The 25,682-nt window shown below is 39.0% G+C and overlaps 1 protein-coding gene and 1 long non-coding RNA gene across 5 annotated transcripts in view; one reads left to right on the top strand and one right to left on the bottom strand.

Moving 5' to 3' along the window:
• The window catches only part of NSD2 (nuclear receptor binding SET domain protein 2), a 112,135-nt gene that overhangs the window by 27,340 nt on the left and 59,113 nt on the right, over nt 1-25,682 (bottom strand). For all 4 annotated transcript variants that reach the window (XR_002104255.1, XM_019552724.1, XM_019552726.1 and 1 more), the window contains exons 6-10: nt 14,759-14,903; nt 13,667-13,744; nt 12,052-12,170; nt 9,264-9,345; nt 8,167-8,291 (exon numbers count right to left, since the gene is read on the bottom strand). Coding sequence is in view for 3 of the 4 variants with exons in the window: in XM_019552724.1 (XP_019408269.1) it covers nt 8,167-8,291; nt 9,264-9,345; nt 12,052-12,170; nt 13,667-13,744; nt 14,759-14,903 (549 nt within the window). In the remaining variant the exon portion in view is untranslated. The remainder of the gene's footprint in view (nt 1-8,166; nt 8,292-9,263; nt 9,346-12,051; nt 12,171-13,666; nt 13,745-14,758; nt 14,904-25,682) is intronic.
• On the top strand, nt 1,817-23,720 carry LOC109321979. The gene is made up of 3 exons (XR_002104256.1): nt 1,817-1,827; nt 18,246-18,249; nt 23,552-23,720. It is a non-coding gene; the product is annotated as an uncharacterized LOC109321979 (long non-coding RNA).

Genomic DNA, 25,682 nt, shown 5'->3' with positions numbered 1-25,682 from the left:
TGGCAAGGGAGCACGGAGCAGAGTAGGCCAAGAGGGCACTGCAGGGGGAACCGGCAAAAACTGGGTCACAAGAGGCAGCCCACCATTTTTAAAGGTTGCCAACCTCTGGTTTACATGGTCACCAAAGGCTGTTTAGAGTAATCTTTTAATTAGACAAATGGCAGACAAGCTTTGAGGAAGATTTTATATATTAAAAAAAAAAAAAATCTTCACCACTCCTTCCCTATTAACAAGAATAGTTTACATCTACTAAGAACAGCTGCAGTATTTGATGCATGTCAGAATTAGAGCAGTAACAAGCCCTGAATTTTGGTTTATACTTGTCTATAAGCAAAAACTTATTGATGTTGGTCCACTATTTTCTATTGAATTCTGTACTACTTCATTCCAGAAGACTGAAGGAGGCATATACATACTAATGCAAGGAGACCTCAAAGGACCTATGAAAAAAGGAAACAATTTTGTGGGATAATGCAGTTTCCTTTCTGAGAAAACAGATGTTTAATAGATGAGCATGTGCGCATATGCCTGTTTTAGAGAAGGGAAGATTGAGGAAACAGGAGTTTCTCTTTACAGGTTGACATGAGATTTATAGCACAAGAACTCTGCAAAGAAAGTGATTCAAGTTAGCCTGTATACGTGCATATAGCCTGTATGTTTGGATTTTTAAAATTTCATTTTTTCAGTGAAACTGTTTGCTGGGTTACTTACGGGGAAAGAATAAATACGGACAGTCATGCTTGTGTGACAAACGTTAGCTTCTCAATTCTTCCTGACTGTAAGACTCTCAGACGCATGCTACAATTCTGATGTGTACTTAATCATAAAGATTTCCAAAGTGACAGGAGAAGCATTAGCACATGGGGATCACTCTTATACCTTTCAGGCACCTTATCTAAATATTAATGTGATCTTTTTTAGACTCATTTATCCAAGCATTTTTGTACTAAGTATTTTGTCAGATTCATTGTTTTTAACATCAGATCAGAAAACCAAACCAATTCACTATAACCTTATTAATCACCTGCAATTACATCTTCCCCTCAAAATTAAGGTTAGTAGGAAGCTATAGCTTGCTTTAACACACTGTTCTCTATGAGTGGTAATGTAGATTCCATACCCAGATGAGACTGAATTCTCAAAAAAAAAAAAATATAAGAAGAATTAAAATGTGCTGACAGGTGACCTGGCTTCCAGCTACACTAAAGTCAGAAGGCACAGGCTGAAATTGGATAAAGGGAAGGAAAAAAAACACCACGCCTCAGCATTTAAAAACTATTTCTGAAAATTCTATTAATGCAAAAATGAGTGTGGGAATACATACATATTCCTCAGCACATGGTTGTTAAAAAAAACCCCTTTGGCATGATTTTTCTGTAAGTTTCTCTAATTTTAAGAGACTACTCTCCAAAAATAATTAAATAAAAGTAAAACCCCCAAAACGGCTCTTGCAAAATTATTGGTTACTGCAAGTATAAAGAAAAAAAGGGGTTCAGAAAGTCTAGGCACCAAAATAAACTAAGTAAGGCCGTATACAGTCAATTTACCAATTTCAGAATTAAAAAACAGTCATAGTAGGAAAGCAAGAAAATCTGATTTACTTTGCTCAGCTGATCCTGAAACAAGTGAGCTAGACAGGCAAGGTATAACAGTTTTTTTGCACTAGACTGATGATTAATTCTCTACCAATGTAAGGATTTTATAGCACCCTCTTCATTGGCTCAATTACCATATTTTCTTTTTTTTGCAACCATATAGTTTTAAATAGACAAGAATGAGGTCAATATGTGCAGAGGCAAGAATATAAATATTAAGGAGAAGTCAAGTGTGGAATATTGTTCACCATGTGTTAGCAAATGCAGAGCTAGAAAGAGTTAAGCACATTTCTGTGCTTAGTGTTAGTACTATGACCCTTTCCTTCCCATTTCCTTTACTTAGACAAACTCTCCCAGACACAAGCCACCCTATTTTAATCTAGTAATGCTCAAAGCAAAATTGAATCCATCTAAAATACGTAGAGATTCAAGGTAAACGTAACCCCTCCCACAGCCACATTTCTTAAGTGTCATTTTAAAAGTGTTAAATAGTTTCTTTTAATGCTTACTTTATTCTTTCACTTATAAAAATGGATCCAATTTAATATCAAGATCTTGAATATTCAACAGCACTTCCCAAGCACTAGAAAGCATCCAGCTTTTGGTCTTATTTTGTATCCAGGATGTTTAGTTAATCCCCAGTTATGTTGTGTTTATGCAGTTATCCAATAAATTAAAGGAAGTCCCACTATCAGAAAAAAATTAACCCACCCACTTTCCATTCTGTTACATTCAGCACTGTGACTTTTGGAATCAGTGCTCTCCAGCAGTGGGGCCCAACCTCTTTGGCTGGCATGCACAAATAAAGCACGTGCCCTCCCCATCCCCTGCATGTCACACACTGAGGCACATACTGCACGTTGGCCACCTGTGCTGTAGAGTGCTAGCCAGAGCAATGTTTATGTATAAATCCTTGTGTTTTACAAGTTACAGGTATTTAAATTTTTTTTAAAAGCCAGGTGTGTCAGAAAAATACCATTTGATCCTGCTGTTTGGTTTATAAAAGCAATGATTTCTATGCCAGGATTATAAACGGGGAACCCATTAACTAAAGTGTCCTCCCACCCATTACCCACAGCCTCCAAGGTGTCTCAAGAAATGAGCTATTTTACTGGGATCCACTAGCAGACATCCACCCTCTTTTTGTGGGTATGTTAACACATCAAGGATTTGTAGGTACTACTAGCTTTTCATTTCAGTGCTCCAAAGACCTTGTAACCTTCAAGCTTCTTTCTAGGGTACACTACCTAATAGTTTCTTTGCCTTTTAAGACAGTTTGCCTATACATGTTTTTCAATCTAAAGTACAACAGATATGAAAAATCAGACATAAACCAACATACAAATGACAAAATAGACTGGATCTGTTGTGCACCTGCAGAGAGAGACAGAAAAACTGACAGAGCCAATTGAGTTACAGTTAACATTTCCTTTATTTCAACATACGATGTTCCTGAACTTAAGAATGATGTATTGGCCCAAAATGCTAGACTGGGTATATTATTCTTTAAATATATGGTGCCATAAGTGTACACAGTACTATAATAGTAAAAAGACAGTCTGGGACATGTTTCACATTTATCATTAGCAATAGATTGACGTTTGAAATAAGGATATATTTTGCATTTCTGAATATACTTAGAATATGAATTATAAACTATAAGAACATGTAACATTATTGGTTGCCTATGAATACTCAAGATTCCATGGTGATGGAGGTGGAATAAAAACTACTTTGTGAACATGCAATAAACAGAGTCTGCTCTGAAGTCTAAGATTACAAAGAAGAAAACAAACACACAAGAAACTCAATTTCTGTGTAGAATATGTTGCTATCAAACAAATATTCAGGGTTAGAACTTTTTTTCATGTGAATGTGGAAGCATCCCAACAAAGCAGTAACATATGGTGGGCAATATATAAGTCTCCTCAACTACTGTAGGCCCTGGTGATGCTATGTAGTAAGACACTAAAGTCCAATTACTTGCAATGTTTCCCCAAAATTACACCACTAGTTGTGTTTATTGGTGGTATGAACCACAAAGGAAAAAGATCATCCCAACTGTTACAAGTCTTAGTTCTGTGCACACAAGAAACAGACATTAGATAATTTATTGGAAAAAAGGTTGTGGAGGGGTTAAAAATAATTGGTCATTTTAGATGATTCTTACATTTTGAACAGGCCATTGTTTTTGAGAGAAAGCTAGGAAAACAGTGCCAGAAGCATGAAGTAACTTTGCAAGCCTGGAAAACTAACTTGAACTACTTTTCTTATGATGGTAAATTCTTCAAAATCCCACCTACTTTCTTTCTTACCATTTAGGATTTGCTATTCTTGGACACTTTTTTAAATGTTTTTTTAGAACATTTTATGATGAGGATTTTACTTGTATATTGTAACAAAATTAGATTCCTGGGCTGACAAATGAAATTGATATGGTGTTTTAATTACAAGTTGCACATGGTTTGTTAAGATTGCTTTCTTTAGCAAATATCTTACCTTGGTGTTAAGACTGTAGGTCTGTTTTCTTCACTGTGTGTGTATTTGCTAACCCCATTAAAAACAGATGATAACAGATCTGCCACAAACTGACAGCAACAGAAATACAGTTTAGTGTATGCAAAAAGAGTACAATTTGAAGTAGGTATCTTGGATTATGATGACATTGTAAACAGGAGAAGTTGTACTTATGAGTAACAATCCAGCTTGTTTGATACTGTAAATTACAGAAAGAAGCGAGAATTCTCTCTATAGGAGGATGGAGAATTATGTTAAAATTCCACAGGCTCGTCCTCAGGCTTCTGTAAACAGCTATGTTCTGGTCTACTCAAACTCCTTCTTCTCACAGATGTTCCCAACGAAAGCCTGGCTAAGAATTTTAAATATTCACATTCGAGATTGGTTTCTCCCCCACTATTAAAGATGTGGACTCTAAACCAATGCTTGGGAAAATACCTATCCAACGCATAATGCTGATACTGTTTTGAAAGCTATCTGTAGCTGCAAAGTTTGACTGAAAAGCTGAACTAGGTAGATGCTATCATGAACACAGTCAAAGAAGTGAGCGAATTATCTAGAATTTCTGGTAGCGTGAGATCTTTTATTAATTGAAAATACTGGTCACACTAAAATGGCACCTGTACTACCAAGCAATTTATTCTACCCATTCAATTTTTGCTGTAGAGAAAATGAAATCCATTACCTCTTGCCTTATTCTCTAAAAATTAAATGAAATGCCTAAATCTTTTCCTACAAAGACCACAAGACTACTGAGGTGTTATACCGAGTTGTGATATATGCTATACAAGGTTTCTGTCTTTATCTAAAGATTTGGTAGTGTTTTAATAACTTTCTATTTTTATTTTATCATAAATTGCCCATTAAGAATTCAATTTTAAAAACATAATCATGTTTCACATAAGATAGAGGGGATGTCAAGTGCCCTTATGGAAAATTTAATTACTTTCTCTGAAAAAATTAGATGAATGAATAGTATTTCTGATGCACAGATTTGTGTGTGTTAATTTTTAACTCTTTTGCAGTACTTTAAGTTTTTCTTGGTGACAGCCAAAAGCTTTCAAAAACAACTAGCAATCTTAAGTGCCCAATTTATAACCCCTTAAAAGAGCTTAATTTTAAGAAGCAAACGCTTAACTGCCCTTTAACAAAACCTTAAATGCCCTTTGAAAAATAAGGTCTTTTATTCCCCCAACCCCCCAAATTAGGCAACCAAACTAATCCTTTGAAACTTTTGGCCTTATTATTCACATAGGTTTTTTCCTCCACCGAAATATAAAAGCAGCACTTAAGAGTTTCAAAGAGATTGTCGGAAATACCAGGTTAGTGAATCTCTCTCTCTCTCTCTTAAAAACTAAAATACGTCCCTTCATAAAAATCAGCAGCACTGGGCTAACATGTAAGAATTTTGTGCAGTCTCCAACAAACCCCAACATATCATATGTAGAAGGCAGGGCAGAGTGGCCATCTGATAGACTAACTAATTCAGAGGGGCACAAGTTTTTGGAAGCAGCTGCTCACTTTAACAGATGCTAATGTAATATGTAGTGTGTCAAAATTCCAGAACCAACACCTGCTCATCTACTGATAAGAATCAGGGACCAGCAACTGACTTCACTGCACTGCAGATATGCCTGTGTGGGTTCACCCACACAAGTAGTGCAGGAGTGACCAAGCTGGTGTCATCTAGCCCACAGGGCTCCCCACAGGTCTGGAAATTAAATTTGTCACCATCTGCTCCACTGAAAAATTTCCAGATCCATAGGGAGTCTGTGGACTGTCTCTATGCAACTAAATGAGTCAAACATCACTGGAGTAGAGCATGTGCATTATTTTTTTTCTTCTTTAGAAAGTTAACAGGTAAGTGGTATAAAAATGACCACAAACAGAAATATAAAGAAGATGATCAAACATATTTAATATCAAGAACTGTATCCTATTCAACTAGTTTTGCAAGACGGTCCCATGAAAACAAAGATCAATTTGCTCATTACATCTTTTGCTCGTTATTTATTTTTAAAAATCCCTTCCCTTCATTAACAAGGAGAAAGTTTTTCTCCAAATGAACACCTCATGCCACATGCACATTTGGCAATCTAGACAAGTGCTAAGTAACATTACAGAGAAAAAATGTTTTTTAAAACCACCCACAAAAAACAAAGTTTATTTACATCTTGCTTTATTTGATGGAATGCATCAGCAATAAGTTCAGAAACACCTGCCATATTTAAATGGCAGAATATCTATTATTATAGAAATCACACTGGATCAGATCCTCAGTTGACAAAAAGGTAGTCAGTGTTGACCAACTAAGGAACCAGCTCACATCAAGCTACCTTTCAAAATAATTACTTTTTGTAAAGAGAGAGTTTTAAGAGGATATGCCAAGGAGAAATTTTAATATTTTCAACCTCCCTTAGAAACAAAAGTCATTTCACTTCCCTGTATTCTCTAACTATAACTCTGGCATAGTGTTATGTTAATTTGCCTCCTTCCCTCCTAACTCATTTGCTGACTGGCAGGGTACACTGTTAGCAGCCAACATTTTTGAGAGGTTCTACCTGCATGCACCATTTTTCATATTCATCTTTACGTGTAAGCAGAATTTGGCCTCCGATTTTCCTCAAGTTTGTAAAGATTGAGCCTTTGCAGAAAAGGATTTATGAAAAGTGATTTTAAATCACTATTTAGATATTGAAGAAACTCTCCTCCCCCCGAGATTACTATATACAGGGATATAAATGTAAAGCCAGAAAGCCTAGTAGTGTTATCTTGGAATGGAGTTTAACTATGTAGTCAGATCCAAAACATACACAGCCACTAGAAAGAAAGCCTCAACAGTTGTTCTCCAACTGTGGAAGCTAGTAAGACAGGAAGAAAATAATAACTAGCACTATATTACTTGGCTATTTCCCAAGCTAGTAGTTTTTGAAGGCTTTTTTTCTGGTAATACATTTACGTAATTCAGCCATATACATAAAAATTTAATATGCCATCATTCCAATTTGTGAAAATAAGTCATTTACGGAACATAATCTAAGTACTTATCTTGTACTAGTCAGAATGGTAGACAAGTACTGTAGTTTTTCACCAAAACCAAGCCACAGGAGGTGATAATACAACCTGATTGATGTCTTATATGTTCAGCAACAGATCACTACCTTCCTGCATAATCTAATACTCTTGTGTTTTTACACTCCCCTACATATAACATTTTAGCATTAGATGTTGAAGCTTTCTGCCTCTGGCTCTTAACCCAGGACTTAATAACTATGTTTCTGGATCCCCATTTCAATACAGCATGTACATGCTGTTCTTGTGCTGCTGTTTTTGGCTGGTGATCATTTTTAACAGTATAGATGACCTGGAGAATGGTTTCCATTTATTGTATGAATACACTTCTGATACATACATTTCATTTATTGTATGTCAGTCGAAGAGCATTACAGTACCAAATACGCAGACCTAAGACTATGATTAGTAAGTATCAAAAAGATACATCCTTCACTGCCTGTTTAACTATACTGGAAATGAAGCTACTTGCATCACAGAGTAACAGTACTTCAACAAACAGACTAAAAGCTAGTGTGAGTTTAAGGGGTTCTGCTCGTAAAATTGTCCATGAAAGTTCAAGACCAAATATAGAGGATCAGCAAATTGCTTCAATATAAAAGCTATGGCAACATGACAGTATTGAGTTACATAATGTAACTAATGTAGTCAACACTTACATAAAATCTGTAGAAGAAAATACAGAACACACCGGAATTTTACTTTGCCTCTATGAAAAGTTTACAATTCTAAAACTTTGTTTGTAGATACATTTAAAAACCACAGTAATATCTGACATCCCCAACGTGGACGTTCCTGTTACAATAAATGAATTTGCAATGCACACATTAACAGGTTTCACAGAAGGTCAGAACTGTAACTCATCTAGAGCACCAATGTTAGAGATTTTTTTGTTTTGTTTTGTTTGTTTTATAAGCAAAAGATTCACACCTGACATTTTTTAGAACTAAATGACTGTGTGTGAATACCACTTTTTTTTTACCTCATTCTCAGTTAAGGAAGCTGAAGGAGATGAACCCTTGCTAAAAGCAAGAGTTGAAGATTCTGCTGCTGAAGCCCGATTTCGCTTCTTCAGTGGTTTACATGCATCAGACAGATTTTTCGTTGCTGTAAAATAATTTTGGTTTACAAAGTGAAGTTTGGAACTTTACAACGTTATCTCCCTGAAGCCATTTAAAAAAGTCCTTCTGATAGGGAAGGAATCAGTTAGGTCTTCTGGTCACCTATATAGTACTGGGAGTGAACATAGATTTAGTTGTGAAACAACGGTGGGTTTTGTTATGCTTTTAAGAATAAAGAGGTCTTCTATTAAACAAATATATAGTAAGAACTGTTAAAGATCCCCCCAAATAGTTTGCTAAATTATTTTAAAATTATAATACTCTGTGCCTTATGACCTTATGGGCAGATGCTATTTGCTCAGATGAATACTATATGGGAAGGTCTAAATATCACTGAAATCTGAATCTTTGTCAACAAACATTTATATACAGAGAAAGTGGATACATTAAATTAAAAATGGCAACAAGTACCATAGATACTAAGTTCAGCTCATTCTGAGGTGTATTTATGCATACTTATAAAAAGTTACCTTAAACCTGTAAATCATTAACAAATCGGTTCTTTGCACCATTCACTGTACATTTTTGTTTTATAATTCCCTCTCACTCTCCACACTGCCTTCCCAAATCCTTTAAAAGGCATCTCAGATCACAGATGATCTTAAGAGTTTGACTGTTGCTTTACTTATTTTATCAAATAAATGTGTAATTAATTATGCATTTGTACAACAGGGTTGTTACTGCTGCTCTTTGATACCACTGGGGAATAGTTTTTATTTGGTGCCATCAAATGGTGAACTTGTGAACTGCTGCTTTAAAATCAGCAGTACACAATTTCAATTGAATATGTTGCTGCAAAACAGTAGCAGTGCAAAAGAATGCACCCCCCCAATTTGGGGTTTCACAGGTGTAACTCATTATAGGTCCAGCAAACTTTAGTTGGCTGTCTCAGACAACTTGTTTAGTATAAATGGTTTAATTGAAAAAGTTAAATTAAAACTTATTCTGACCACATTACCTGACTGGTTCTTTTGTGAAGAGGAGGTTTCTGTGACCTTAGTAGAGTTTGTTTTTGCTGTTTTGTCATTGCTTGTCTCCCTCTGTCACAAAAAAAATGAAAAATAAAAATAAAAAAACTCCTAATTTATGAGTGATTGGAATAAGGTGGTAATTATTCCTGGATTTATGTTATTAGAAAGAAAGGGTCTCTGCAAATATCCTGCTCTGTATTCTAATGTAGTTAAGTTATTCAAGGTTCCCATTTTAGTCATGTTTATTTTTTTTTCAAAACCAACTACAGCAGAGGGTAACAAAACCAGAAAACAAAACAAAAAAAATTAAAGAACAGAATATTCCAATGCCCCGCTTATCCATCCCAAACTAAAATACATGAGTATCTGAAGATAACCACATCATGAAAAGGGAATCTCCATTTGAAGCTAAAGCATTTACATTAGCTAATCTATCATTCTTTTGTCTATACTGGTCAAGCTAGAATCTTTAAAATTAGTAACATTAAACTGCAGCAAAAATATATAAATTTGAAGATCACCTCTGCACAAAATGTTAAACCTCAGATGCTTGTTTCCAACTTTACTACCTACAGCAGTGCCAGTTTTGCATTACTATTGTTAATGTTGTGCCAGCATTTCCATTATAAAACACTGTTTTTTAAAGGGAATGTAAAAATGGTATGAATTTGCTTCTGACAGAAAAATCTGTCATAAAAGGTTTTAGATCAAAATGTTGGGGGAATTTACATCAGCTGTTGGATTCTGTGAACATGCATCTGGTCAAAATAAGACACTTGGCCTTACTGGCTTAAGCAACAGACCCACTCAGTCTCTTTTCTTATCTATGGATTTATTGAAGTAGAAAACTACTTAAATGGTAGCCCTGGTTGCTTTTTCTTATATGATGCTCTTCTGATCAATAGCAGCGGCATTATGGAAGAACCTGATAACTGATATAATAAAATTATATACATTTACAAAAGGATTTTTGGTATTTTAAAGTTTTCCCCAGGCACTCCATTGTTCACTTGTAGGATTACCTTAAGGCCTGGCTACAAGGAAACAACTTGTGCATGTGGTTTCTCCTGTCGGGGGGTGGGGGGGAGGAAAAGGGAAGAAATAAGGGAGGGGGGAAAAGAAGAGAACAAAAAAACCCAATATATACATGACTTTAGCGGAAATCATTAGCAGTTTGTTTATGCATAAGCTAAACTATACCTTTCCTGACTTCTAAAAAGATTATATAAATGATTACTTATAAATGTATATAGGTCCATCAAGTTCATACATTTTTGATGTACGCTTTATGAGATGATTGAGAATCCAAGGTAAGCTTCACTCATAATGGAATCTGTCTTTGCTTTTGTTGTAAATTAAACCGTCTTTAATGTATTGTCCATTGTGCTAACATGTGCTCTACATGCACCATAAGTGATATCAACAAGCCTAATAATTTATCAAAAAGGAGTATGAATTACCACCCCAGTAATTTTACATTGCAGCATTCAAATTCCATAAACAGCAACTAAGGACACAAAAAGGTTAATAGTTACATGCTGTTCCCATGCAAGAAGTAAAAGTTCATGAGTAATCTTAAGGATTCTCACTCCCCAGGGGAGTTTAATCAAAGCCTGCCACAAGGGTGAAAAATGGAAGGGAGAAAACTTCAGTGCTCTTTACCATGTCATAGCAGATGACAGTCAAATGATTTTAAAGTTGCTTATTGCAATAGAGCATATGGCCGGAGCTATTCTGGGTCTATGAAAGGAGGGAAAGGGTAAAAGACAATTTGCATATAACAGCTTGAAAGGAACCATCCTCCAAGGTACGGGACCTTCTGTTTACAGAAGTGTGACAAGCCTTCCTGTAAGGTCAAGTTCAGGGCTGGCTCCTGGCACCGAGCTTCCTCTGACCTGAACTGGGTCAATCCACCTCACAGCCTTAACAGGTTGCCAACCACTGACTTAAAAAAAGTTCCCTTTTGCTTAACTATTGGACCCACAGCCTCCTCACCAGTGGCTCACAACACTAAATTACAGCAGGTCTTTATATAGCAAAAGACATCCAAAAAAAAAAATACTTCCACACGTTTAACTTTCCACACAAATCGTCCCACTGTGTTCACTGGGTATGTTTATATAAAGTTAAGGATGTACCCTGAATAATTACAGCATTTGAGCATGTGAACTAAGCCGATCTCTTAGCGATGTAGGAAAGCTTTTAAAGATGGCATTTAAAGAAATTATGATTCAAGCCTCAAAAACTAGTCAGAATGAAAAGAAGCCAGAGTTAAAAGCCTGAAATCTGAACCACAGTAATTTGTCCTACGTATGGCAATTTTCAAATCTAACAGATTGGGGTAAGGATAACATGTCGCCTTGAAAAGGATTTATAGATATAACTTCTATTTTTAAAAATATTTTTTCAGTATTCTTACACTTTATTTAGCATCTGATTGAGACAACCTTCTCAAATACATGTCTAAATTTTGATGCATGAAAAAGGAATAAAGGAAGAGTATCACTGAAAGCAGGCTGAGTTCCTACCAATGTCATCTTCAGCATATACTTAAAGTTAAGAATAAGTATCCCATAAGGATACCTTTTCAGATGTCTCTACCTCAAGATTAAACAAGCTAAGTTTCAATGTCCCTCAGACAAATCTATGGAAATTTGATCCAAGACAGTTAAGAGTAAATACTAAATCCTCAAAATGGAAATGCTGACAAACTTAACTATAGCAGTGTGAGTGGTGCTGCTATAATCAACCCAAACAAACCAACAATATAATTACCTTCCGATTATTCTGTTTATCCATCCTGAGTCTTTTCCTAGGTGCTTCCTGAACTTCAAAATCTTCTGTTGGTTCCTTTGTCCTCTTTTTTTGGTTTCTTTTATTTCCATGTAAGTTACCTTGGAATGGGGGGGATGGGGGAAACTTACATGAAAAATAATCTAAAGCCCACTTTGAAATTATCTTGAACTGATCTACTTAAGTTACTTTTCTTTCAGTCATTACTTTTAAAACATGGTTACCATTAACAAATCTGATAAACTTCTTGATGGCTAGGGTCCAATTTCTATCGCTGAACAACAGTTCTAAAATGCATCCAAACTCCTAATTACTAAGTAATCAAACTTGGAAGATTTTGCTGAGTAAATACTAGTGTAAAGAGCTTCTCAAATTCGTTTCACATTGTCAAATAAAATATGAATATCCTACAAGCTATAACTGTCCTATTACTTTGTAACAGTGTCTTACCACTGTACCAAAGTTTTTGTGTCATCTTCACTCTTTAATTATTCCTCCCAAAAATATAAATGAAGGTACAAGAGACATGTATTAAGGGGTCTCTGTCACACATAGGATATCACCAATTGGACAGGTCACTAGTCTTTTCTGGCATAGCAATTTCTAATTCTCTATGTAACAGGTGTAATGATCAAAACAGAAGACCATAATTGTTTTGTGAACAAGAAACTACCACTCAATTCACTAAGGTCATTTTTAACTGCTTAAATAATTCACAAGTCGTTTAACCATCCATTTGCTTAATTCAATGTAAAAGTTCAAACAACTGACTCAAATACAACATTCCAGTGACTAATCTACATAGCCATCCAGCAGGTTTAGCTATAGTTTATATCCACTACACCTCAGAGAGACAGATAATTGGGTAAGAAGTTGTTTCATATGATGAAATGACCCTAATACATTCTTTTAATATCAGACACTCCAGTACTGAGGCTATAGACCATCTTTAATATGGAGATTACAGAGCCCCAGGGCACAAATATTTACTGAACAATCTTCTCTTGTAGTTAACATTTAAAATTTTGCTCTACAGCTAAAATGTCCTGTTTTGATAGAAACATTTGTTGTAAATATTTAAAATAAAGCTGCAGCTTTAAAATGAAGTACTACTTGTCAATTTTTTTCCATATCTAATGGCTATAAGTTTTTTATCAGTTTAAATCCAAAGCAGCTCTGAATCTGCAAACAGACTGAAATGGGTCCAGGAGAACCTGCTATTTACAGAAAGCCAGCGTTTAAAAAAAAATATTTTTGCAAGTTAGGGTGGCAGGGTTTGGATGGGCAATGATTGAACTGACATGCTTTCATTTGTAGAAAACTATATATAAACGTACACTAATATATGGACTAGAAACATCTGATACAGGTACAATTCCAATTACATTTCTCGCAATATGACACTGAGGAAGGTGAACAAAATTCAGCACTACAGTGTTTAGATATTTAATTTGGGATCCATTAAAATTCTAAGTCAAGGAAGACAACATCTGAGAGAAAATAAAGAGGTTATGATATGTGGGCGATTACATAAGAGGTACACTCAATAGCTACTTATAATGATGAACTAATTCCACACAACACAAATTTCAATTACTTCTGGATCTTGATCTCCTTTTAGGTGAGTCTTGAAACACTTTACGTTTGGTCTCTCCAATATTCTTCAATGATGAACCTTGAGAGATACAGAATGTTGTGGTTTTTTTAAACTGATATCCAAATATTTGACACTTTAAAATTAAATAAAAAACTTCTGTCAGTTTTCCACAAAATGATGTTATTTCACACACAAAGAAATATAACAGAACTGACTGCCATTTTATACATTTTTTTTTCCAATTCGGACAATCTTTCAAACACTCCCTCTCATTCTTTTTGTTGCCCAAAGCAGCACCTGGTGGTTTCTAATACTTCCACAGCAGGCCCTCCCATAGTGCTGTAAAAGCACTGTGCATATCAACCACATTTATAATTTAATTTGGTTTAAGAAGGATCATGCAAGTGTCACGCTCCCTCTGTCCCTATTTTTCAAGGAAACTAGTCTCTAATCTCCAATTATCATAGCAAAAATTTAAATAAACTATTTTTCAAGACTGAATCCAAGCCAACAGCAAAAAAATGTCATCTTGCAATCTCTTAACGCTGTCTTAAAAGCTTTGAGCAGCACAGTAAAATGCCAAAAGGAAGAAAGATGTAGAAAGAGTTTGGAATACTTGCTTCCTGAGCTGATGCCTGTTATGAGGTAATGTACTTTTAGAAGAATATATAAAGAAAAGGGGTAGTATTGATTACACTTTATAAACCATCTCTAACTAGTCTTATAAGAACTTACTCAAATTTACATTAATAAAAATGCCCAATCTTCCCATTCCCACCACCCACACTTAACAGGCAGTGGATATAATGGCAGCTGCTTATAGGCAGAAGAAGAATGAGAAATCAGCAATCTCTAAACAGTAGAAGGTTTACATATAACAATTTGCAGAACAATGAGGAAGAAATGTAGACTTCATGGGTCGCTTTTATTTAACCATTGGCATTCTTTTGCTATTGGCACAAACACCAAAAATTAAAACTGGAAAACAGTGAAAGCCGTTTTCCCTACAGGTCTCAAATATGTGCTTAGTTTAAACACCTCTATGTATATATCAAATTTAGTTAGAGTACACTAGCACAGTTTTACGTTTACCAGAGTCTTCTTCAGATTTGGGAGAGGTCACTATGGCAAACTTTGTGTTATAGCGAGCTTTCTGTTTTTCACTAAGCATGTTCCACTGCGATTCAAGCAGTTCTTCAATCTCCTCACTTGAAGCATCTGGATGTTCAGCAACCACCTATGCATGCAAAATAGGGTTTATATTAAAGAGATAAACATTAAAGAACAATGAGCATACTTGCACTGCTTTAAGTAGGAACTTGACACGCACAGAATTGCATAACATTTCTGTTGTGCCCATAAAAAAAAATACATTAAGAGCACAGATTAGAAGATTCTCTGAATATTCTATTTATTAATTAATTTTAGAATCTTGTAACATTTTGCATTAGGAATAATTCTGAAGTATAGTAGATTATTCTAAAAGTAAACAGCTTTTTAAACAATCAGAAAACTGGATAAGAACGAAACCTATGACAAAATGTATTCTCTGAAAAGAGCCATGTAATTTCCTAATTAATATTCAAATGAATACCACAATAAAAGAAATTAGACACACAACACTGGAATAGACAAGTCACTGCTTTTCTATATTAATTTTAAATCAAAAGACAACTAGATCTACTTTAGCAGATAGTGATATTGCTTTCAACATCTGCAATAAATGTTCTTCCAGATCATTTTATATATTTTTATATATACCAAATTGTGTTTGTATAAAAAAACAAAACAAAACATAGAATATATACATAGTTTATTTGAATATCAAGAGGAACCGAGTACCTTCAGGATAACACAATAGCCCTTATTTGTTTGTTCACAATGGAGAAAAAAGTCCATTCAATAAAAACAGAAAAAAAAGAAAACTGATACAGCATTTCAACATAAGACCTATTTTAATATTTGAAGATAATTAAAATCAGATGCGTTTAAAATCATATCATTCTTCCGAGCAACAGCACAGCACAAAACTCCCAGACCCTTGGCATCTACAGAACAAACAGAAGTAGCTTCAAAGACTCTAGAAGGCAATTTATCCAGTGCCAACCCAAATCCTATCACAGAGTTGATGAGATACCACAGGACCTTCACGTGAACCCAAAAGCATGATACCTGAAGCCAATTAATAAAGCCATTATTTAGAGGAAAAGAAATAAATCTACAAACTGAATTTTCCTGCTGCTAAAAACGCAAGGTCAACCATCAACAGAGCCAGCACCATTCATCTTCATATTTTTGATAAACTATCTGCCCTCACTGCACCAACAAGATATGGTTCAATGCCACCTCCAACACTACCCTAAAACAGTTAAGTCCCCAAAGAAGATTCTAATCAGATCAAAAGCTGGCCCCAAAATACAACATAAAATGCCAAAGTAGTAGTTCTATTCTCAACCATCACTGATGCAAAAGATAGCTTATCCCAGGAAAAAAAAACAGAAAAAAAACATGCAAAGCTGTTAATGTGATCTGCAAAGTAAAGACAAGATAAATTTAGTATTCCCAATGGTGCACAGACTTTTAGGCAGAAACCCTATAAAACTTTCTACAAGATTTTGGAGTGACCATCCAACAATGTAACTGTAACTCCCCAAATTCCTGTTTTTTGTGATTCAACCTCACACAATGAAAGTGACATAACAGTACTTAATCTTATGATGTTCATGAAAACCAAGGGATCCTTCATTCTAGTTTTTGGTCCTAAACATGAAACTAGAAATACATTCTCCTTGGTCCACAAATGAATACTGCAAGTGTTGTGTATATGCCACTACCCAGTCCACGCACTAAATCATCCAAGCCAAAAAAAAACAAAAACACAAACCTTTCCTGCTACAAGCCAGGTAGTGAACAACCAGAACTGCTCTATATCCCCAAAGAAACCTAGACTTGGGATAAGTAGAAAACAAGCCACACAAACTCAAGGTCAATGTGCTGCTGAGTTAGTGCAAGAGTATAATCCTCTGCCATTCACTGCTATTAATGCATGGACAAAGCCACCTACTGCCTTCATACTGAGTGAAGACCACCCTGGTTCCCAAATAAAATATGCCAAGTGAACTGCAGAGGCAGAAAGTTCAACCTCTGTGCAGAACACACTGGATTCCATTTGCCAGCAGCCCAAAAACTGTTCAAGAACTGTGCCACGGCAGCAGAGGAGACAGAAGGGGGGGTTTCTATTCCTCCATAATCAAACAACATAGCAAAGCCATAGCCAGCAAACCATTTTGCATAGTGAACTCGCTCCTCTACCCAGGCAGTACAGTCAAGACACCAAACAACAAACAAGCACCAGCAGCTGTAAGAGCAGTCAGCCGATTCCTCCAATAAAAATAATCAAAATAAATTGGAACGAATCAGAAAAGAACATTCTGGTGAGGAGTCTAATTTACTTTCTACTCGGGCACCCTTAAATTTGGCTTTACCATCTATTCCGAAATGTTACAATATCTGAGCCGCAGGCCGTGAAATCAAGGCACCTCCTAACTGGTTCCCAGTTCTGGATGAATTCACTGAGAAGGCGGTACGGCAGATGAAGACAGGGAAGAGCAGCTTCACAGACGCGCTCACAAACCTAGCGAGCAAGGCTTTAAAACTAGGTTTGACGGGGGATGGAGACCAAAACCTTGAGGTAAGTAGGGCACTGTCATGGATGGGTACAAACTGTTCAGGAAGGACAGGCACGGGGAAAAGAGAAGGAGGAGTTGCACTTTATGTAAGAGAGCTGTATGATTACTGAGCTCCAGTATAAAACAGGAGATAGGCCTGATGAAAGCCTCTGGGTTACGGCGAGAGGGGAGAACGACAAGGTCATGGTGGGTGTCTGCTACAGGTCGAGCTGTCGGCCCACCTACTTGTTTCTGGGCTAACCGCTGCCTACCTTGCCTTAGATGAAATAATTGCAAGTTGATAACTAGGCAAGAGGCTGCCCATTTACTTGCCCTGATGCCAAGGGCCTGTACACAACTCTGAACCTCCCCTTACTGTGTCCCATGTCTTGCAGATGGCATCCATGGCCTAACACTTGGCCTAAGATTATATGGCCTACCACCCGGCCTATAATCCCGTGCCTTCATGCTGGGACCCGCGCTCTAGTGCCTCACGTTGGGACTCTCACTCCCTTGCCCTCACACTGGGCTCACAATCTCACTCATTCAGGGCTCCCAGCCCCTCCCTTTTGCTCAGGCTCCCTGCCTGGTTCGGGACCCTCTTGGTCCCCTCACACGCCCACACTGGACCTCACCCCCTGTCCAAAACCAGACCTCAATCCCGTACCTATACTGAGCCTCAATCCCTTGCCCCTGGAGCCTCACACCCAGCTCCTTCTTGGGGCCCACAATCCCATCCCCCTGGAGCCTCACACCCTGCTCCCTTTATATGCCTCAGGCCTTACTGTGGATCCAGGCTGTCTCTGGCCCCTTCACCTCACCTGGACCCCACCTCAGGCTCCGCACAGTAACGTGGGCTTTGTCTTGGGGTGTGCTCCCCTAGCCTTTCTCCTCCATGAGGTAACCTGCAGGGCAGTGGGGGTTGAGGCTTGCTGGTGCTCTATACTCACCCTTCACTGGAGAGGCACAGGTGTGGCATTTCCTGGGAACTGCCCTGCCACTGACAGCCCCACCACACCATCCAGCCCCAGCAGAGTGCAGTTTTAGGTCATGTCCCAAGACCAGGAGCCTCCACCTTCCCCATAGCTTTTACCCTGTACCTCCAAGATGTTATGTGAGCAGCAGCTCCAGGCGGGTGATGTTCTCCCCTTGGCTGCTAGCAGCAAACTGCTGGCTCCATGGCTCAGGGCCTGCTTTTATCACCAACAGCTGGGCCCTGTTCCCAGTCAGGCAGTTGTGCCTGCTTGGGAGTGCAGCCACCTGCAGACTACTCTGCTGCTCCCACACCCCTGTGAGTAACAGAGTACAACTTGTGCTCTGTTACACAGACTACCAGAACAAGAGGATGAGGCTTTCTTCAAAGAGCTAGTTGAAGCTTCCCAATCACAGGCCCTGGTTCTCATGGGAGACTTCAATCACCCTGACATCTGCTGGGAGAGCAACAGAGCAGCATGCAAACAATCCAGGAAATTTTCCTGGTGCAAGTGCTGAAACGGCCAACCAGGGGTCATGCTCTTCTTGACCAGCTGCTCACAAACAGGGAAGAATTGGTGAGAAATGTAGTAGTGGATGGCAACTTGGGCAGCAGCAATACAAGATGACTGAGTTAAGGATCCTGAGGAAAGGAAGGATGGAGAGCAGCAGAGTACAGATACTGGACTTCAGAAAAGCAACTTTGACTTGCTCAGGATCCCTAGGGAGGCCACTCAGGGGGAAAGGAGTCCAGGAGAGTTGGTTTTATTTTGAGGAAACATTACTGAGGGCACAGGAATAAACCATCTCAATGTGCAGGAAGACTAGCAAGCATGGCAAAAGACCAGCTTGGCTTAGCAGGCAACTCTCCAGTGAGCTAAAACATAACAGAAAGCTTACAAAAGGGGAAATGTAGACAAATGACTAGGGCGGAGTACAAGAGTATGCTCGGGCATGCAGAGATGAAATCAGGGAGGCGAAAGCCCAGTTGGAGTTGCAGCTAGCAAGGGAAGTGAAGGATAACATGAAGGGTGTCTACAAGTATGTCAGCAACAAGAGGAAAATCAGGGAAAATGTAGGTCCCTTTCTGAACTGGGGAGGCAACCTAGTGACTGATGACGTAGAAAAGGCTGAAGTGCTCAATGCCTTTTTTTACATCAGTCTTCAAGGCAAGGCCAGATCCCAGACTGCTACATCTGGCAGCAGTTTGGGAAGGAAACACGCTGCCAACAGTGGAGAAAGACCAGGTTAGGGACTATTTAGAAAAACTGGATACGTCCATGGATACACAATGCAACTGAGGGTGCTGAGGAAGCTGGCCAATGTGGTCAAAACCCAGAAAGTGCTAGTCGATGGAACTGAGTCAACATAGCGCATGGTGACCAGTGGCATCCCCCAGGGCTCAGTACTCGGACCAGTACTCTTTAATATATTCGTAAGTTATCTGGATTTAGGCGTCAGAAGCAGACTGGCTGAATTTACAGATGACACCAAATTATGGGGAAGTGCAGTCACGCTAGAGGATAGGCTGGCAATTCAGGCTGACCTGCACAGGCTCGCAAGATGGGTGGATCAAAACCTGATGACATTCAGCACGGAGAAATGCAAGGTGCTCCACCTCGGGAGAAAAACCCCACATCATACCCATGCTCGCTAGCACCATAACCGTGGTGGTCATGATTGAAACTTGGGAGTCACGACTGGCCACAAGATGAACATGAGCCACCAATGCGATGCCGCAGCCAGCAAAGGAAATAAAACTCTGGCTTGCATCTACTGATGCATCTCAAGCAAGACCCAAGAAGTCATCCTCCTGCTTGACTCAGCCTTGGTGAGGCCGCAACTGGAGTACTGCATCCAATTCTGGGCTCCACACTTTAGAAAGGATGTGGAGAAGCTTGAGAGAGTCCAGACGAGAGCCACGTGCATGATTAGGTCAAGAGAGCAGGCTTGACAGGCAAGGGACTTTTCAGCCTGGAGAAGGGAAGGCTCAGGGGTGACTTGGTGTCAGCCTATAAGTATATAAGGGGTGTGGCATCAGGAACTGGGAGAACATCTGTTCACCAAGCACCCCAAGGGAAGACAAAATCTAATGGTCACAAAATGCTGAATGACCATTTTGGACTGGACATAATGAAAACTTTCTTTACCATCCAAGTCTCTAGCACCTGGAATAGACTCCCCTCAGAAGTAGCGCAAACACCTACTCCAAATACAGGAAACCCTCATTGTTCTTGGGTTCAACATTCACGATTTCAAACATTCGTGAATGCTCAATCCCCATTTTAAATACACTTTATACACTTACAGGACTGCACTTGCTGCCACCAGGCTCCTGCTGCTGCCTGAGCCTTGTCCCCCTGCAGCAGGCACTGCGTTCATGAACACAGTGCCTTATTTGTGGATTTTGCCATTCACGGGGGATACGGGAACATATCCCCCGTGAATGGTGAGGATCACCTGTACCTTTAAGAAATGCTTGGATGCTTATCTTGCTGTGGTCATCTAACCCCAGCTGACTTCCTGCCCCTTGGGCAGGGGGTTAGACCCAATGCCCTCAAGAGGTCCCTTCTAGCTCTAATGTCTATGAAATCTATGAAATGTGATTGCAGAGCTACTGGGGGAACTCCAGACCTGTCAGCTTCACACCTCAGTCCCTGGAAAAATCATGGAGCAGGTACTCACTCAAGGAATCCATCTGTAAGTATTTGGAGAAGATGAGGAGGAACAGTCAGCACAGCTTCACCAAGAGCAAGTCATGCCTGACCAACCTGACTGCCTTGTATGAGATGACTGGCTCTGCGGATTCAGGGAGAACAGTAAACGTGATATATCTTGATGCTAGCAAGGCTTTTGATATCGTGTTGCGTGACATTCTTCCAAGCAAGCTAAGGAAGTACAGGTTGGATGAATGGACTGTAAGGGGGATAAAAAACTGGCTGGACTGTTGGGCTCAAAGAGAAGTAATCAATGGCTTGATGTCTAGTTGGCAGCCAGTATCAAGTGGAGTGCCCCAGGGGTCAGTTCTGAGGCCAATTTTGTTCAGTATTTTCACTGATGACTGGGAAGATGGCATAGAGTGAACACTCAGCAAGTCTGCAGATGACACCAAGCTAGGGGGAGTAGTAGATATGCTGGAGGGTAGGCCTAGGATTCAAAGTGACCTAGACAAATTGAAGGACTGGACAAAAAGAAATCTCATCAGGTTCAATAAAGACAAATGCAAAATTCTGCACTTAGGACAGAAAAACTCCATGCATCAGTACAGGCTGGGGGCTGACTGGGTAAGCAGCACCTGTCCAGAAGAGAACCTAAGGGTTACAGTGGGCAAAAAGCTGAATATGAGCCAATAGCATGCCCTTGTTGTGAAAAAGGCTAATGGCATACTGGACTGCATTAGCAGCAGCAGTGTCAGCAGATCAAGGGAAGTGATTATTCAGCACTGGCAAGGGCATATCTGGATAATGTGTCCAGTATTGGATCGTCCTCTACAGAAAGGATATGGACAAATTGAAACAAGTCCAGTAGAGGGCAACAAAAATGGTTCGGGAGCTGGGCAATGTGAGGAGGAGAGGCTGAGGGAACTGGGCTTATTTTATCTGGAGAAGAGAAAACTCAGAGGGGATTTAATAGCAGCCTTCAACTACCTGAAGAGGGGTTCGAAAGAGGATGGAGCTGGACTGTTCTCAGTGGTGGCAGATGACAGACCAAGGAGCAATGGTCTCAAGTTGCAGCAAAGAAAATTTAGGTTAGATATTAGGACAAACTCTCACTAGGAGGGTAGTAAAGCACTGGAACAGGTTACTGAGAGGTTGCAGAATCTCCATCCTTGGAGATGTTTAAAAGGCCTGGCTAGACAAAGCTTTGGCCGAAATGATCTAATTGGGGATGGTTCTGCTTTGAGACCACAGGGTTGAACTAGATGGCCTAGTGAGATCCCTTCTAACCTTAATTTTCAATGATTCTATACATTACTCTGGGCCAATACAGATCATGAAGTCCAAGAAAATAAGTGCAAAACTTTTATTTCCATCACAAGATTGACACTTTTCTAAATCGCAGCCCATTAATACTCCAAATAATCCACCAGGAAAATAAAAAACTATTTACTATTTTAAAAAACAAAACAGTAAGTCTACCCATAAAGTGTCCTCTTCTTCCCCCATCCCTACCAAGGCCAAAAGTGAAGTACCGCAAACTCCTTGAAGTTCACTAAGGATTTTGTTGTTGCAATCTATTTTACACAGAAATCATTCAGATGCTTCCACTATTGGTTACCAATATGCAATCCTGAGACATACCAATACATCAAAGACTGTTCATCGATCTCAGATAAATTACAAACTGATGGTGAGATATTAGGGTGACTGTTCACAGAAGTGTCTGTGAACAAAACTAAGTACCTAATGTCTCCTCATTTTACCTTATGTAATTTCAACGTATCACAATGACTCTCAGTTATAAACTTAATGTTTAATGGCATCTCGTCTCCAGGTTGATAAAAGCCTATTTTTAAATGAAATATTTAATTGACATCTAATTTCAAGAATTATTTAAATGAAAGTTTCTTTTTATAAATAAACATTTAAAACTCTGAATTTAATAATTTGTTGAAGAGATTATAAGTATAAGGCTAAACAGTAAATACACAGAATCTATGACCTCTATCAAAAAACCCTAAGGTGTAGGTGGTGTACTTTCCCAGAGATCTAACTCTTGAAGCCAAGTTGTGTAAATACAGAACAAAACAGCAGAGTCCTGGCAGAGGCATAGCAAGCTCATTCGGCATCTGGGATGGCGGGTGGTGGTGGAGGCAAGCTGACCACAGTGGAAGGGATGTCTTACCTGCCCAGGAAACAACAGCTACTGCTACCATAGCTGATGCTGTCGTTCCTATGCAGAGAGCCCGGGCAGTCACGGCAGAGAAAAAGAGTCCACCACAGCAACTCTGTGGCATGGGCTTCTAGGAAGCTGCCTCTTGGGCTCCATTTGCTTCTCCCCAACCCAGATATATGACTGGACACAGGACTACATCTGCTGTGAGGAAAACTCTCTGGTACCCCCTCATAATCATCTCCCAGGGCTGGTGCCCCTCATGCCCAGCCCTAGTTATGCTACTGAGTCCTGTACTGTATTAGAACTGCAGGGTCCCAGGGGATATTCTCACTGAAACTTCCAGTCCAGGGTAAAGACCCGGGTAGGAGAAAATGCATCATCAAGATCAGCACACAACTGGGAAAAGGAGTGGGGGCCGAGCTCTTCGACTTGCTGCTCAAAAACAGAGGAATTTGTTGAGTATATGAAGGTGGAAAACACCTTGGGTGACAGACTATGAACTGCTAGATTTCACAATCAGGAGGGTGGAGAAGGGAAGAAGGCCAGCTGAATAAAGACACTGAACTTCAGAAAAGATTTTAACAAACTGGGGGGAGGGAGCAGGATCCCCTGGGAGGCAAGTCCGAGAGGAAGAAGAGTACACAGCCAATTCTCCTGGACTTTAAGAAGGCCTTACTAAGAGTGCAGGAGCAAGCTATCCTAAGGTGATGAAATGGAGTGCAACAGGAGACTAGCCTGGCTAAATAGTGATCTCTTCAATGAGTTAAAACTTAAAAAGGAATCTTACAAAGAGAGGAAACTTGATTCACACAGGCATGCAGCAAGACAATCAAGGAGGCCAACACATGATCTAAGATGCAACAAGAAAGGAGTCTAAAAGGCAAAAAAAAGGAGGGGGAGAATCTACAAGTATGTCAAAAGTAAGAGGACAACCAAGGAAAGTGTAGATGACTTAATGAACGCAGAGGTCAATCTAGTTACAGGTGTGAAGAGAAATGAAGTATTTAATGCCTTTTTTTTTACTTTAGTCTTTATGAATATTCAACTACCAGGTGATGAGTGCAAGTGAGAACAAAGCCAGGGAAGAAGACAAGGAGATACAATACTGGAGAATAGGCCAGGGATTATTTAGAGAAGCTAGGTGTTTTCAGGTTGGCAGAGCTGGACAGGACACACCGTAGCATGCTGAAGGAATTTCAGAGACATTGGCTATCCTCTTTGAGGACTCCTGGAAGTCATGGAAGTTTGGCACATGGTAACAGAAGTGCTTTTCTTGTCCTGTGAAAAATCTACCAAGTCTTTGTCCAATTCTAAATGCTGGAAGGAGTCAGGGGAAGGGCTAGGAATCAGGAGATCATCAGTTGTAGCCTCCACACTTCTGCGGACTGGAGCTAAAAATTTTATGGCACACAGAGCTTATTATTGGGCAATCTCTCATACCTCCCATCATAGAAACCAAGGTAGTAATATTTTACCCTGCCATTTACCAGACAGAAGTTGTACAGGTTTACATATGACAGAGCTCAGAAGAAAAAACTCTCAGCTCTAACACAAGAACTGTCATCTGCTTCATCTTCAAAAATGAATGCATCAAATCTATTTGCTTGCTTAGATGACTTGTTATAAAGAACAGGTATGTATTGATTTGGGAAAATGGACTGCCAGTTTTCTTGGACTGTCTGGCAAAGAGTTGCTTAAGCTAAGTGTGTGTGTCCTGTTCACATCTACTAACATGACAACACAGAAGTAAAGCAAGTTCTAAAAAGGTTCTGGACTCAAGTTCCAGTGCTGTGAACTGGACTGGTCAATACAACTACACAGGATAAAACCTGGTTTTATAGCTTTTTTTTTAAGCTGAAGTATTTGTATTAAAATAATGATGTTAAAAGAATGTTAGGGAAAAGTCAAGCACTCAAAAGTTAGAAAGTGGCAGGATTTGTGCCACCAGAGTAATTTTAACTTGGTCTCCCTATATTGTGTTATGGAAAGTACAGGAGAAAATGCTCCGTCTTACAGGGCCCATACTTCACTCAGCACCCAAAATGGACAATGTATGAGGAAGAGGAGGAGGAAAAAGAGTATTTAAGGCAGCAGACTGAAACCTGAGAGAGATATTTTTCTCTTTCCATGCATAATTCCTATGGGACAAGACAATACTACCATTTAAATACACAGCGCTGTCCTTATCCAGAGTGAATCAGGAAGATACCAGGAGGATACAATTCCTGTCCTAGTAGACTCCTTACCATTAGAAAATGGCTACCTCCATAGAGAGATACCTGTTGAGGGTTTCTTTTAAAGACTGTAATTTGTTTCCCAAGGGTGGAAAAAGAAACTCTAATTAGGGACACAGAGTACTCTGGAACTTGGAAGACTGGGGAACGTGCCATGGTAAATAAAACAGAAAAATAACATTATGTCCTGAATTGGAAGAAATACAAAGAAGGACAACAAGGATGATTAGCGGTATAGAGGGGCTTGACTAAAGAGGCTAGGCCTATCCAGTTTAGAAGATAAACGACTGATGGGCAGGCATGATA

This window comes from Crocodylus porosus, unplaced genomic scaffold (genome assembly GCF_001723895.1).
Source record: "Crocodylus porosus isolate Cpor-Errol unplaced genomic scaffold, CroPor_comp1, whole genome shotgun sequence".
NCBI classification, from domain to species: domain Eukaryota; kingdom Metazoa; phylum Chordata; order Crocodylia; family Crocodylidae; genus Crocodylus; species Crocodylus porosus.
The sequence above is the reverse complement of the archived record's forward strand: the minus strand, read 5'-3'. Positions and strand labels throughout refer to the sequence as shown.